This window comes from Cryptomeria japonica, chromosome 11 (assembly GCF_030272615.1).
Source record: "Cryptomeria japonica chromosome 11, Sugi_1.0, whole genome shotgun sequence".
Lineage (NCBI taxonomy): Eukaryota > Viridiplantae > Streptophyta > Pinopsida > Cupressales > Cupressaceae > Cryptomeria > Cryptomeria japonica.
Window position 1 is genome coordinate 416,444,051 of NC_081415.1, and position 16,356 is coordinate 416,460,406.

Consider the following 16,356-nt stretch of genomic DNA (forward strand, 5'->3'; position numbering starts at 1 on the left):
ATGAGACAAATCTACGTAGTGAAAGTGCAATGAAAGACAACAACCATCAAAAGGAAAGAATGAATGCAAAGTATCATAGTTACACAAATTGTCCGATGGTGGTGTCCAAGTGCAAGTGTTTGTTCCCTCCACTAAATAGGAATAATGTTCACAAAGAAACTTTTGTGCAAGGAAAATGGACATCCATCAAAATATAAGTACACTATTATTTGAAAAACATGCTACAACAACCACATTGGAAGACATGCATGTAAAATGTACTTATAGAGATTCTCCCATGCGATATTGCACGCACAAGCCTTTGTCCCCCCATTAAACAAGAATAGTTTTAGCTAAATAGGAATAGTCTTAAACAAATTATGGCGATATAATTTGAAATTATTCTCAAGTTGTGCTTGTTGGCGAATTGTTTTTACCTTTCCATTGGAGGACACAAATGCGAATGCATTTCTTTATAAATCATATTTTTTTGGTAGATGAAAAGAATTTTTTATTATTATCATCCAATAGAGAACATGGATAATTGAGTTACAATTGAACTTTCATATTAATTGCCACCACCCTACACATGTTGAAGCACATCAAAATCATGCAAAATTGATTTTTTTTTACGTAGAGAAATTGCATCCTTGTAGAATGCCCCTTAGTGTAATAAACTAAAAAATAAAATAATCTCTAAATAGTTCTAAACTAGCATTAATCTACAGAAAATAAAATACACCCTGTAAAAAAAATAATCTTCAAATAGTTCTAAAATAAAATACAATATCACTTGAGTAAATGAAACAAAGCCGTGTTGTTATGAAGTTCTGCCAATGGTGATTTTGTTCTTTGAAACATTGACAAATTGAGAGTAGTAGTGGTTTGATCAAACTTGTGCGAGGAATTAACTATTGACCATTTTCTAAATTGCTATTTATGGTGCTACTAGATCTTTGCCATGATTTTTTGTGGATTAACTGATAACAGTTGAACAAAATTGAAATAGTTAAATATTCCTTAATTTTGGTGGTTTATTTTTCAAATTTGATTTCTTGGGAAGTGTGTTTTAAGCTACAATAAATTTCTAGAAGCAAGAAATTAAATGTGATATCAAATGAGAACCTAATTTCTTGGTTGCACAATTCGAGTTGAGGTAGAGGAAACTAGAGTAGGATTCTTATAAGAATACCTAAAAATATTTTTCTTCGACAAGCAATTAATGTCTAATTTTGTCAATAGTTAAGCACATTTCACCATTTTAGTAGAAAATAACTTCTAAAATTTATTTGTATCTCTCTCATGTAAAAATATTCTAGCTACTCTTCCATGGGATCATTGCATAATTTTCTTTTATACATGTTAAAAAATATAAGGGGTAATTATTCTGCCTCATGTTCCCAAGACAAGCATCTTTGTTGGCATTTTGCTAAAATGACACCCTAGCGAGTTGTATAAAAACCAAATGAATTCACTATTCAAAAGTCTAATAGCCTAAAATGCATCCAAAAATTTATAAAATTCTCATATTTTATTCCATTGTCTCTTTAGTTAGGGCAAATAAGGATTTGAGTGGCATGGCCATGACAAAGCTAACAAATTTCCAACACCCAAACCATTGAATTAGAGGTAAAAATAGAAATCATATTAATGAGAATAAATGAGTTAGGTAAATCAATAAAGAATTCTTTGGGTAAAAATACCCACAATATAACTTTACTAAATTGTAATGGAGAAGAAGCATGGTAAAAGGATGACATGTTACAAATTTTAACTTATTTTCCTTTATGACAAGATAAGTCTCCTTGAATATGCTAAAATGGGATTCAAGTTATTTAATATTTTTTGTGAAAGAGCAAGAAAAAAATAGAAAGATCATCACTTGTGAACATCTAGAAAAGAAACAAAATAGGTATTGTGGAAGCCTTATTCAATGTACCATTGCTGTACTATGCAAATGGGCTCCCATCGATCTACTCTTTGACACACTTCTTCTACGTCTCTATAAATTCTTTGATAATTCATTTTAGATTAACCAGAAAATAATAATATATTGGAGAAATAAAGTGTAGATAACTAAAATTATTGGGATTTAAGAATTGTAGAAATTTTTATTATACAAAACATGTGTGTAGATAACTTACCACGATTTTTGATGGCTCTTCAATAAACTGAATTAGACTATGAACGTAGCTTATATAATTGAATTTCTACATAAATCTTTCCAAATCAATATTAGTTGTGGTGGAAAGTTCTTGCAAAGATTGTGAAGATGATAAAGGGATGACTTGATTTTAGTGGATGCCATTAACACTATTGCATGTTAATCACCATTATTTCAACGCAAATAACTAATTACAAAAAATTCTAGATGTTTCATTATTGTTAGTAACCATTAACCTTTGATATTATGATTTAAGTTATTTGAAGATCCATACATCACTTGTTTTAACCTTATTATAGATATTTGTCTTTTCTTACCTAGTAAAAAACATATTTTGTCCAATAACAATAAAGATAAAATATTTATTTTTCTTTCATGATTTTAACTAGCTGTAGCAAACAATTTCAACAAGAATTGCTACCTTCATGGAGGAACTAATAATTCAATTTTTTAAAATAAAGGTAGCGCATAGAGTTTTCATTACACAAATATATATGTATATTTATTTTGTTTTGGGTTGTGCGGGAAGGAGCTGCTATGGAGGAAATAGTGGAGTCAACAGTGAAGGCATTACCCGCTTCTGCACTGTGTGACCTCCTCTCCGCAGGCGTAAGCAAGATTTTTCTTTTCTGCTTTGCATTCTTGCCGTTTGGATGTGCTTACAAGTTCAGACCTTTCCACCACAAACATTCAGTTTTATTCAGAAGCCAATCGACAGCATGGACTTGTGACGGATGTTTTTATCTGCTTAAAAATGGAAAGATGATGTATAGATTCAGATTGTTTTGCTCTGTTTGGAGTTCATATATATTTGCTGAACCAGAGGGAGTTCTATTTTGTAGCGCATTTATGATGACACCTTGTTGGCTTATACATATTACTTGTTTCGGCAGTGCATCATTGTTAAATTTCACTTTTTGGGACTCAACTGCAATTTTAATACTGAGCCATTCTTTTCGACTTGCCTTTAATGAGTAGTATGGTTCAAATAACTATTTAGCATTTGTTGCATTGGTTGATGCTCACAGGGGTGAAGTGGTGGGGTTAAAATTAGTGAACTGAACCATTGCCAAGCTGTGACTTGCCCCTGATAATACTATCCAGTACTCCGGCTTATCCTTTTCGCATAACCATAAATATGTAAATTTGCTTCTATAGGTTAGATGCACGAATAGCTGGTAGGAGTGATTTTAAGGAAACCTAATTTTTTTTAAGTTTAAAAATTCTGACCGGTCATTTAAATATCGAATTCTTGAATTAGTATTTATTTGAAAATGTTATAGCATTTTCCCAATAAACCATATGTATACGAAATGGGCAAATTTGCAAAAATAAAGTAGTAGAGACTGAGGTGAATCTCCATCTTCAAATATTTCAAATGCTCAATTGTGACTTATTTATAGGACAAAAATAGAAAAATGTTTAAATATCCCTAATAGTTAGCACTGAGTTATTTCAATATCTATGAAGATTTTAGTTGGATTTTTTTTAGTGCTGTTTTCCTTTGTTTTTTCAAATATCTTAACCTCGTCAAATTTTGTTAGGTTATAGTTTTTACAAATGTAGATTTTCAGATTTTTTTCAGTTATAATAACAAATTTGTGAGCAGGAAAGATCACACTTATAGGTTCTTTAGTATCAAGGTCATTGCGATATTCTGGGTGCATATGTGATCTGATAGTATTTTGGCCATCTGACAGTTTCACCACATTAATATTGTAGAGGTTTTCTGTGCTGGATAATTTACCTTATTTACAGATGTTTCACAAAAAGGATTGTGAGTGTATTTTGAAAACTTGAAACCACCAGTGAGACTTTATTTTTGTGGTTGCACCCTTTGTAACATTTTTTAAACATATGTGAGACTTACCACTTGTTTGCTTGCCATTCCAAAGCTCTCATGGCTTTAATGATGTTGGGAACGATCCTTTCTCAAATGGGGCCCTCTGCATCTAAAGTGTTGGCCTAAAACTGCTTTTTACTTTTTACTGTCAAATGTTTTCCTTATATTTGAGTCCATGTGTAGTTGGCATAAAATGATTTTGTAATGTTTCATTAAGTTGTTTGTATCTGACTATGTATTATTTACTTGTTGGCTTTTGGGTAGCTATTAAAAGGTAATTATTAGTAGTTGTCAATGGTTATGTTTTTCTTGGCAACCGTTGGGTTTTTTAAGTAGGGTTCTCATGGTTAGGAAAAGTAGTCTAATCTTTGATTGATCATTCCTAGTCTACTTCTATGTATGAAATTCAAATGAATAGAGATATGTTTCTGGTAGTCTATTTGGTATGCATTATTTATTTATATTAATTTATGCAAATACTAGTCTTATTAGATAAAGGACTAAACATTGGTATTGTTGCCTAAAAAAAGTTAGGTCCAATTTAAGATATCAATGCCCTTAGACCCCAACAAAGGTAGGAACAGACCACAATGTGCTAGTACCAATAGATCAATCGATCTGCAAGGTTGTGAGGCAAAGAGAGTGAAGAAGATGAGTATAAGAGGTAGCTGAAGGGACTCCATTAGTGCAACTTCAAAGTTGAAGCTTGACTCAAAGTAGAAGTAGTTGGAGGATAAGTTAGAGCTGTAGTTGGGAGTGAAGGCGCTAAAACATTCAATGTGTTATTAACAATAATATGGAGGAAGAATGGGTAGAGGTTGCTAGACAACTTAAAGATGAATGCAAGTTTGGGTGGAGGAGATAATTGAATCCCTTGAGTGTGAAATGGAGTCTGAGGAGTTTTTGGTAAATGAAGATTTTGAAGCACATGAGAGCACTTTTCGACAAAGTGAAGAACTACGTATCAAAGACAAGCTCAAACCTAAGACACTTTGATTGAAGGTTGGGGTGAGAAGAGGAAATTTTGAAGGCGGAACTAGTGGTGTCCATAATATTTAGGTCTATAGAAGGTTTGGGTGTTTGGACGCGTTCAAAAGTGCCGAAGAAGTATGGGAATGTCTTGATCAGTACTTTTTGAGGAGAAGGTTTTAGGCACTACACTCACATCAGACAATCAAGAGGCAGAAATTGCCACAATTTAGTGGAGATGGATCTAAAGATCCTCTAAGACATTGTAGAACCTGAATTGCTATATGTACAACAAATCAATAAATGGACCAAAGATATTGATTAAGTTGTTTTCTAGCCACACTATGGGAAGTGACAATAGATTGGTATGCAAACCTTCTTGATACTAAGAAGTAATGTGGGAGAGATTAAAGAAAGCATTTGAACAAGAGTTCAAATTATTAAGGGATGATAATGAGATCCTTGTGGAAATAATTAATATTCAACAAGGTAAGAATGGAATTTTTTGAGTTTATAGCAATAAGCTTAAGGAGTTGCTTAGTCGATTGGAAAGGGAACCAATGGATGGACTCAAAGAAATGATGGTTTAGTGAAGGGTTGATACCTTCACTTTAGAAGAAAATGAAGATAGTTCCCCCCCCCCCCCACCCAAATCATATGATGAAATATATAATTGGGCCATGAACATAGAGAGTGTAAGCAAGACATCTAGCTGTCTGAAGAAAATTGAAGATGATTATGATTGAAGTGATAATGAATTTAGATCGATACAGGCTCTTTGGGAAGACATGTAAAGGATGATGAAAGAATTGAAGGACAAAAAAAGAGGGTAAAGAACTTTGGTGTATTGATTGTAAACTAGAAGGTCACACCAAAACTAATTTTCCTAAAAAGCAATTTTGTGATATATGCCAAGTTGTGGGCCACTTAATTAAAAATTGTTGCTGTAATTTGAAAAGTAAGGGTACACAAGTATTTTTTTACGTAAGGAGAGCAATCTACCTCACCAAATAGTCCATTTAAGCCTAACAAGAATGCATCTTTGGGTGGCTATTGAAATCGACGAGGGGGATGGTGGATTTGGATATAGTATGACTCCCAAAGGTTGTCCCATTGTATAAAGTAAAAAGTGCAGCAAATGGGACCACTTCATTGGGGATTGTGTAGGAAGTTAGGGCAAAATAAATCTACTTGTAAGTGGCATGGACTTGGAGATCAGGATGATGCTGAATGTTTGAAGCAATAGGCAAGTGCCAATATAATTGATGCAGAGAGACATAAAGGAGTATTGGTTGTTACATAAGCCCAAGCAAAGAAGGTTGTGTACCTGCGCCATGTATTAAAAATGAGAGACTTTGTGAAGTAAAAGTTGAGGTGGAGCATGTTATGCATAATGAACATCACTAGTCAAATACAAATGCAAGCACTCCAATCAATCAATTGTAATTTGATAAAATTATTGCAAGGCAAGTACTTCAAACCATTGTACCAATAAAAGTAGTTGATTTATTGCAAATTACTCCCAAACTTAAGAAATGCTATATCTTAGAAGGATGAGATAGTGCATGCCACCACCCATTTAGAATCTAGAAATAATGAAGAGCCCATAATACCTCCATTATTGGGAGGCCAATTAATTGATCTCATGCTACTGATGGTTAACATGGAAAAGAAACCAATGGTGTTTCACATGGAGATCCTTGGAAGCAATGTCACTAACATAATTATTTATGGCAGGTTTGGCACGAATGTACTTCCATAAGACACTTGGTGAAGTCTTGGTAAGGTGACTATTTGGCCACCAACTTTTCAGTTGGTAGGAACTCATCAACAAGAAACCAGAGTGTTGGGATTCCTCATGGGGCAAAAGGTAATAATTGATTCTCAAGCTTTTATACTTAAATTTTGTTGTCATCTCATTATGGAAGAAAGTGTACAATGCATTGTTGGGTTGGGGTTGGTTGGTAGTAGCCAAAGCCAACCACAATTGAAAGAACACAATCTTCATTATCTTCATTGAAAAAAAGATAATAAATATATAATTTATCTTAAGAATCAATGAGTAAGTGAGGAAGCAACTTCCTTAGACCCTTTGTTATTATTAGACTCAAACTCCAAAGAAGAGTGGATAGAAAAGCATGATTAGGGTCCCATGGAGCTAAATGCTGAAGGAATCTTTTAATTACAATCACGTTTGGAAGATCAAACAAGCTCCCTTTGTGGCCTGTTGCATTGGCAAATGGAGAACCATGAAGTAATTTTGTTGAATTGCAATTTTATTGAAGCTACAAAGATTAATGAAGAAGAACAAGGACTAAGAGATGACAAGAACCAACTACTTTATGTTGAGGAAACTTAAGCAAGCCATTTTGAAAAGTTGAAGAGTTTTGGTGCATCAGATGAAGTACATGGTTCATAGTTAACAATTTATTCTCAAAATTTGGAAGCTATAAACATTGTTGACATCGATGTTTTGGTAGAGGCATTAGTCTCAACTAAAGATTGCTAAATTAATGAAGTGTCTCGTTGTAACTAGATTAAAAAGATATCCAATTTTGAGCCCACAAATACTTGTGCTAACAAATGTTACAAGGGACCTTATTCATGTTGCATATTTTGACACAGAAGTATGAAGATGATTGGAGTGGACTCAAAGGAAAATAATGAAAAAGGGAAAAGTATCGTACAATGGTTTTTTCTTTTTATTTTAATAAAAAGTGGGAAAGGGAATTAAAAGTTGGGCCTAAGTTGAAAATAAAAAATAATAAAGGGAAAGGAATTGCAAAAATTTCTAAGTTTTATTGTATGGCTGCTTCAGGAAGTTCCCACCATGCAGCTGCTTTGGCAAGTTCTCACAGAACAATTGCTTTGGCAAGGTCTGTTGAACGTTTGCTTTGGTAATTTCTCACCGTATGACAGCTTTAGCAATTTCTCATTAAATGGCCTCTTTAGAAAATTCTCACCAAATGGTCTTTTCAGTAATTTTTTAGTGGACGATCTCTTTAGTGGATTCATATCTTACAACATACTTGAAGGAGGAAAACATTAAAAGGAATATATTGAAAGGGAGAAAATAAGAAGTTTAGAGATTGGGAAAATAAATTATAGAGTACCTAATTTTTTCACTACTGTGCAGCAACCAAATAAAAAATTTGGACTTCATATATTAAAGTTCCTTTATTTGCTATTTTATGGCAATTACGAAGGAGAAAGTTAAAATTAATAGCAATCAAGTTCCTTACTTTTCTATCATATTACAAACCATGGAAAATATTAAATTTGGAAGCAACTTTGCAAAGCTGCAAGATATTCAACTCCACCAATAACGCTGCTTAGTTGTGAGGGGAATGAAAAGTGATTTTATTGAGGTTGAAGTTATGCAGGTGAAACTGAGCGTATCTAAGTTGATTTTTCTACAATTGGGTTGAACTCCATGAGACATTTACCACCCCTCATGCTAAACTTTGTGATAAAATTCATAAAATAGGCGAGATCAATACAAAACTGTAGGATGATTCCTTACAATTCACTCCATATGAATTTAAACAACTTGAGAGGAATGAATAGGTGTTAACCTGTTCTAATAACTCTTTAGTTATTAACTTATTAAGTATATTCTAATTATTTTGCCATGAGTTATATCTTTTATAACCACGCAGAGTGTTTACGAAAGTTTTTTGAAGGGTGTTTGTTTATTGAATTTGTTGCACACATACTTTATTTAAGTGATTTATATTTAAGTTTATTTCATTTTAAAATTTTACTGGGGATAATTTGGATTTTTCATTTTACTGACTTTTGTAAATGCAGGGTAGTGGCTTATCCTATAGATACAGAGTATTGGTTTATCCTATAGATATTGGAACATTAAATGGTTAAGAATAATGTAATCTAATACTAAATATTAGCTGGTTAATTTGGATTATTTGCTTTATTTCTCACAATCTTTTATGGACTCTGAAGATTCAGTAATAACAAATAAACCTAGAAAGGTTTGACATCAAGTTTGGGATACATTTGATATGCTAATATGAGCAAGGCCATATGGGTGCAGGTATGCCTTCGATGCATATTCCGAATATTCAGCGTAGATGGAGACATATATTCATTTAGTTTGCCATCGACTGCATCTCTATATTCTTTGCTAAAACCTTTAATAACTCCCACAGAACTCCCAAAGTTTGAGGATGACATTAGTTCAATGGAAGTTAAAAATGTTTGTTCTTCTACTGAAGAAAAAGAAGTCACAAATGAGACCTGCCTAGTATGTTTGGGAATTTTGCAAACAGCAATCCTTGATCAAAAGAAAGAGACAACCCAATGCAAGGGAAATGTTGCAGTTTTGATATCAGAGGCAGTTCAGCATGAGGGTTACCAATTTGATAGCTTTTGTTTGGAAGTTTCTATACCACCAAACACTGCTATAAGAGACCGTGCTCTTTGGTAATTATTCTGCCTGTTCCATTTATGTTGAGCTTTGATGTAGATGGTATGCTGATAGTCTGATTTTCCCTTGGATTATATGTATTAATAGAAAATGTCTTTTTTTCAATATTGAAGTGTTTAGAATTTTATTTAAACTCTGCATCTCTAGGGTTTTTGCAAGTGTTCTCATTTGTCAATGGAATGCTTCTTTTATCCATATTAACACAATTTGTAATATCTTTGTACTATCTGGATTCTCATATTCTCATAACTTTTCAATAAATTTATTTAGAGTATTTCAAGAGTCAGCGCAGCACTTGGACAAAACTTGACCAATAAGAGCTTTCCTTTGGAAAATCAAAATATTTAATTGTTTATGTCTTAAATTTGATAACATCTCCACTTTATGGTATATGGTTACCACTTTCCTTTTGTGTGTGGCATTGCTGTCTTTTGATTAAGAAATGTCTTTTGCTAATTCTCTATATCTGATTAAGAAATGTCTTTTGCTAATTCTCTATATCTGATATGTTCTTATTTCTGTCATGTTGTGAAAGTGGATATGTTGTGGTGCTGTAAAATTAAATATAAAAACACCTCGTAATTAGGATTTCAAGCAAGGCTTGTGGTGGAAAGTAGGTTAATGACAATGTCTTAAGGTTTAGGGGTAGAGGCCAAGTTTTCAGATCCCCCCCCTTTTATTGTTCATCTGCCTAAACTTTTCGTTCATACAAATACCTAAAGGCTTGATCTTAATAATAAACCAAACTGAAAGCTTAGAATTGAAAAAATAATTCATGTAGGCTGGAAGGCCTGTTGCCCTTTAGAAAAAACTACAAAGAAGCTGCATGTGCAATTAGGATTAAAAGAAAGTACTATTCTATAGTTTTTAGCAACAATCATCTTGTCAGTTGTGAAATGTTTGGCTGAGGTATTTCTTGAGAAACTTGAAACAAGGTCGAACAAATCCAAATCACCAATAACTTCAAATAAAAAACAACACTCTATTATCCTCATAGATGCATGCATGCTATCAATTGCAAGTAACGTTGAGCTGGACACACAATAACCTATCCAGTAAAAGTATATGTTCTAAGGAATTTGCAACATAATAGAAAAGTATATGTTCTAAGAAAGTTGCAGCAGAATATAATGCACAGACCATTACATATTCACCAAGGCAATATAGCAGAGTAACAGTTTTCCATTCAATATGAAGTGGAATAATACATGTAAATGGAGGACATCACAATAACCCAACTAGTACATTACTTTATTATAAGAAACATGCAACAAAATATAATGTAGAATTCATTTCATATTCATGAAGGCAAAGAATATAACAGAATAATGCATTTCTCATCAATATGAACACAGATGATGTGTATGCACGGAAGATAGCACAATAACCTAGCTATTAAACTAGTATGCTATAAGGAGCATGCAACAGAATATGATGCACAAACTATTATATATTCATGAAGGTAATGATATGGTAGACTAATGATCTTCCATTCAATATGAATAGGGGTAAGTCTGTGTACAAAGAACTAGAAGATGAGGAATAAGTCCTATTATTAGAGACTAGGAACTAGGGGGAGACACATTCTAGGTCATTTGTCTAACTAGAGCAATGCATATACAATGGTTTTGGACCATTGTTTATTATAATTCATGACTAGAGGCTGGTTACCATGTATAAGTATAGTCGCAGGAAAGACAATTACAATCCAGAACAGTTAGGAAACAATCATGTTTAAATTGTTGATGCTTCGCCTTTTCTTTAATGATGGTTCCTCTTCTCGGTAGAGGTTGCATAGACAAATATGTTGGTATGGCTTAAACTTTGGAAGTTTGGTATTTCAAGGTGCTACATGGCATTGAGTTCTTACAGGGAACATCATGTAAAGACTATTGACTTTGTTCACCAACTTTGGAGGATCCAAATGAGCTATCTATTTGATGCAATATTTTGATACATGATCTGATCTAATCTCAAGTGTTGTGGTGTTGAGTTTAAGTGTCAAAACAATGTAATGATCTAGTCTAACAATTCATGGGGCATTACCTTGCACCCCATGAGGGTAGTGCTCGTCAACCTTGTGAGAGGAACCCCTTGAGTCATTAGCAAAGAAAATCGAGCATAGCACTGAGGAACAAGGCACATACATTATTTGAATTTTTTTTTTAATGACACTAGAATTGAAGCTACAATATAAAGATGATCATTTTCACCCAAGACCTTACAAAAATCTTGCCAGCAATCCAAGTGCCAAGATCAGCTCACTTCAAACGAAATTGACAAGGAAGGACTATTCAAATGTACATTAGGAATAAAAATAAGTATGTCATTAATGGATTTTTTGACATAGTTGATGCTAGTTGCCATCCACACTGTACCATAAATGCCATTCATTCTAAAGTTTCCTAGCACTCTTTCTAACCACCCACTCCATGGTAAACTTTGTATTTTATCCCCAATCCACTCCCTAATCTTGATCATCACTGTTAGGAATATTGCATCATAGGATGCAAATAGTAGTTATGTATAAAATAAATAGGTTTGTTATAGTTTGTTAAGTAGGTTAATATATTAGAGGTATGAATGTGTTGTGTTGTTAAAACAACTCAATATATTTGGGTAAATTGTTTTGGGAGTTTCCTATAATGTAGGAGATTAAACTCCTATATAAGTGTGATGTATCTGATTGAAAATAATAGAAGCACACATATTTAGTTTTTTATTATTGCAGCTTTTGTCTGTTGTGCTATGCACCCTTCCCCATCTCAGATAGGGACCCCTGTCGAACCTGCTTCGCCTAAGAGAAAGAGGGGGGCTTTGTGTTCAAAAGCTTACCCTTCTTTTGCCGTCCAATTGCTTGAAATACCATCAAAAACACCAAAGAAAACCCCGACTTTTGCTTAGAATCGACAATCACTCAAAAATAAAATCGTGGAGGTAAAAAAAAAACGAAGCTGTTTTTTTAATCATTTCCCTTGTTTTCTCCGATGCAAATGCTTAAGGTAAGAACAAGGAAAAAGTTTGGGCTTCAAGTTTGATTGCTTTTTTTTTAGATGTTCTCCCTTATTTCTCCTGACATAAATACCGAACAAAACAAAGAAAGGGTGCCAACATGAAGTTAAAGAATGAAGCAAAACAAATAAAACAAAGTTCAGATTTTTGGTAGAACGTGAGGAAAGGTAAAATACGTTTAGGTGTTCTCTTTTTGAAAGAATAAAATCATTTTGTCCCTGCCTTTGTCAATGCCGAAATAACACCGAAAATTACTGGCCAAGCACTTAAGGTAAAACAAGTTCGTGTGTTTCTTAGTTGCTATCACCTTAAACAATGCCAAACAAAACATTGATATAAACATCGAAAAGGTGTCTAAACAAAGTAAATATAGTATCGAGATTAAGTGAAATGACAAAAAGAAAGTTCGGGCTCATTTTTTTAAATGCATCGGTTGTTGCTAACGCCTCCTCCCAAGTCGAATAAAATACCGAAAAAGGGTAAAGGCGAGTTAAAGTCAAATGTCTCCTTTTAATCGAATCAGGCTCTTGCTATCACCCTTTAGAATACCGAAAATAATATCGAAAAAGGACAACATGTTTAAGAAAACAACACAGCAAAATTCGGCCTTATCTTGTTGAAAGAAAGGAAATGTGAATAGTAGGGCCTTTTATTTACTCTGGCCCACCAAGAATAACCTGGAAAGGAAGTGCTAACGCAGTAATAAGAAGTTGAAGCTTTCAAAATGCATGAAACCATTCTCTTCATAACAGGCTGATAGAATACTAGAGCAAATCGTTTCCTTTTCAGAAGATGAATGCATAAGGGGCGATTAAGAGGAGAGTTGTATTTTCAACATAGGACGTGAGAAAGGGGGGAAAAAGCAAAATCATTTGTTTGCTAAAACATCGAATTTGCATTTCATGGCAAATGGGTAAAAGACTGAAGTTTCAAAGCAAAGGTCGAACTTTTTAAACAAAAGAAAGCCGAAGTTGATTTTCTTCTATACCCTCAAAAAGCCGTAAAATGATACCGAAAAGCAAACACTCAAAGGATGAAGCATAATTTATTGAATATTCCTCTCTCAAAAATGAGAGTTTGATAGCATTTATTTGTGTGTTTAAGATCAACCCACAACCATGATCAAAGAGTTTTCTTTGTCTTTTCAGGTCTAGAGCACGGTATGATTAAATGATGGTAAAGAGGGACATCTCGACAACTTGCAAGGCTAGAAGGAAGAACCACAATGCAAAGGAGCCGATGTGAATATATGTTGATGCCTAACTTATGTTGAGCTAACTGGATTGCATGAATTGTCATCAGCTATCTAGCCAATTCCATTAGGATGATCTTGTCGGTAGGATATCTCAGAAGCATATATGGCTGATCTTCAAAACATCCAAGTCTCATGTAAGTGAAAGTTGGGAACTGAAGGAACAAACATCCATACTCATTCACCTTCTTCCAGGCTGCCTTAGACACTCTCTTGTGCTTAAGTGTTTTATCAAACAAGCACATGAAGTGACCAAAAAAGGCATCCTGCACGCTCCTGTAATAAATCCTACTAGGTCTCAAAGTGAGTTTCTCATAATATTTCCATAATGGTACCAGCGATCTGTCACCTTTGGTAGAAAGACTAGGAAGTTGTCTAAGTGACGCTGCTATGTACACTAGGTAAGAATTCATGTAGAAAGTGAGGGTGGTTAGCACTTGTGAGAGCTGCTCACATAGGTTATCACTGATTACTTCACCCTAAAAGATATGAGATTGAGCTTTTTTCATGACCACAATGTATTTGTACATCCAGATTTCAAATACATTAGACTGTTTCAACCCCATCTTTCTGCTCAGAAGTGTGATCATATCACTGATTTCTTCAACGAAATCAGATCGATACAACTTAGGCCACCAAGAGAAATAGGTCCCGGGAGTCTTAAGCCATTTAGAATTGATATGTCTTATGCAATTTGATCTCTTTTGGTTGTAGTGATCCAGAGCACTCTTCATGGAAGCATTTGCAGATACTGGGGCAGCGGGGACCTTGAAGATTTTATCGATGGTTTTTGCATCCAATTTGATAATAGTATTACCATTGTCATCCTTGATTGTCCTAGATCCATTGTCAAAATGAGCGGCACAGGCAAGAACAAATTTTGGTTCCAAGGTCGCCATTAGGAAAGTAGGAACCAAGTGAATATACTATTTAGGAGCAAATGCATGCCATGGCTTGGCGATCCTTCCGCTCTTTCAAGGAGCTTAGACATATCAACATGCCCGATCTCCACGTCTTTAATTTCATCAACATGAGAGCTCACTTGAGAAGGGGAAATTTCATTCTGATACTTGTCATATTTGTATTTCATCTTCTTGTTGGAAGGAGATGGAGGCTCTTCTGTCATTGAACAAGAATTTGCAACACTGTGATGAAAACTCCAAAGAGTTAAGACATCTTCATAGGCTATTGGAGAAGCCATGATATCTCCCTTAAATGAAAGAGTTTGGAAAAACAATGTCCAACTTTAGACCTATCATGATATTTATCATGGAGAAAGTGAAAAAGAATGGACAAGCTTGAAAGATGCATTATGATAATGACAAAAGCAAAATTTTGGATCTCAAGGGATGGAATGCAAGTGCAATGAACTTGGAATGTGCAAGTGGAAGAGTGTGAACTTGGAAGAATGTTGAAACTTTACTTGCAATTGGGTCTTGGAGACCCAAATGCAAGTGTACAAGTTTGTGAAAAATGATATGAGCTTGCAATCGGGTCTTGGGGACCCGATTGCAAGTACGTGTTATGGCAAAAGAAAGGCAAAAAAAGTTTGCAATCGGGTCTTGGAAACTGATTGCAAGTGAAAATGATAGCAAATGAGTGGCATCATGTAAACTTGCAGTCGGGTCTCCAAGGCCTGATTGCAAGTGTGGATGATATACTTGCAAAGGCGTATATGCATAATCAATTTAACCATCGACATCCTTAATTGCAAGAGTAAAGGAACGATAAGAATGACCTTGCGTTAAAGAGAGCGTGGATGATATCCTTGCAGTTGGGTCAGGAAGACCCGATTGCAAGCCAACAAATTACAAGGGACGACACAAACTTGCAATTGGGTCTTCAAGATCCAACTACAAGTAAACACATTATGACATGAAAGCAAACAAAAAGGTTTGCAATCGGGCTTCAATGGCCTGACTACAAGCGTAGATGATATACTTGCAAAGGAAAAAGACTCACCACTCACCATGCACACTTGAAGATTGAAATCATAAACCCAAACGAAACTGGAATACTTTGCAAAAAAGTGAAAGAACATAAGCATAGTCGGGTTATAGAAACACGAACTCAGAAAAGCGCTCAAAAACGCAAAGGAGGGCAAGATTACAAGACAAAAACAATAACAAGGATGCCTAAAGAAAAATATTTAAACGCATGAAAAGCACCATACTTGGAAAACGGAAAGCTTGAAAAATTTTTTGTAATGTCCCCTTCTCATTGACGACCTTCCAGTGGTCCATTAGCCTATTCCTGAGACCCGTAGGCTAGGTGGAATGAAGAATGAGGGTCCAACATTGATGAAACAAGGACTTACTATTTTTAGTAAGTCAGGGAATGGCCATTTTGGTGATACTGTCCTACTGAGCTCTCCATGCTTTGCCTCTGGACGCGAAGATCATGCTTTTCGGAGCATTAATTCTTGACTTACTATTTTTAGTAAGTGGCAGTGTGGCATAATTCTATTTTTGGCAGTGGACAGGGTTCTGATTCTGCAGCAGTTCTGTGGTCGTCTTGGCTCAGTTTCATCCTAGTTTTGATAATAATCAGTACGGGAGTCATATGTGATATAATTAAATATTATTTCCTTATCCTAAGGTTTAATATTTAATTAATCTGTTTAATTGCTACTGATTATCGAATTTGGGATTAATGTCTATATTTTTCCTAAGTTTTTGGCAAATTTCATG

At 34.5% G+C, this 16,356-nt stretch overlaps 1 protein-coding gene across 3 annotated transcripts in view; it reads left to right on the forward strand.

Moving 5' to 3' along the window:
* Positions 1 to 2,597: 2,597 nt before the first annotated feature.
* The window catches only part of LOC131073608 (uncharacterized), a 223,078-nt gene continuing 209,319 nt past the window's right edge, over positions 2,598 to 16,356 (forward strand). For all 3 annotated transcript variants that reach the window (XM_058010072.2, XM_058010074.2, XM_058010073.2), the window contains exons 1-2: positions 2,598 to 2,752; positions 9,010 to 9,398. In XM_058010072.2, coding sequence (XP_057866055.1) covers positions 2,681 to 2,752; positions 9,010 to 9,398 — 461 coding nt within the window. In that variant the 5' untranslated portion in view covers positions 2,598 to 2,680. The remainder of the gene's footprint in view (positions 2,753 to 9,009; positions 9,399 to 16,356) is intronic.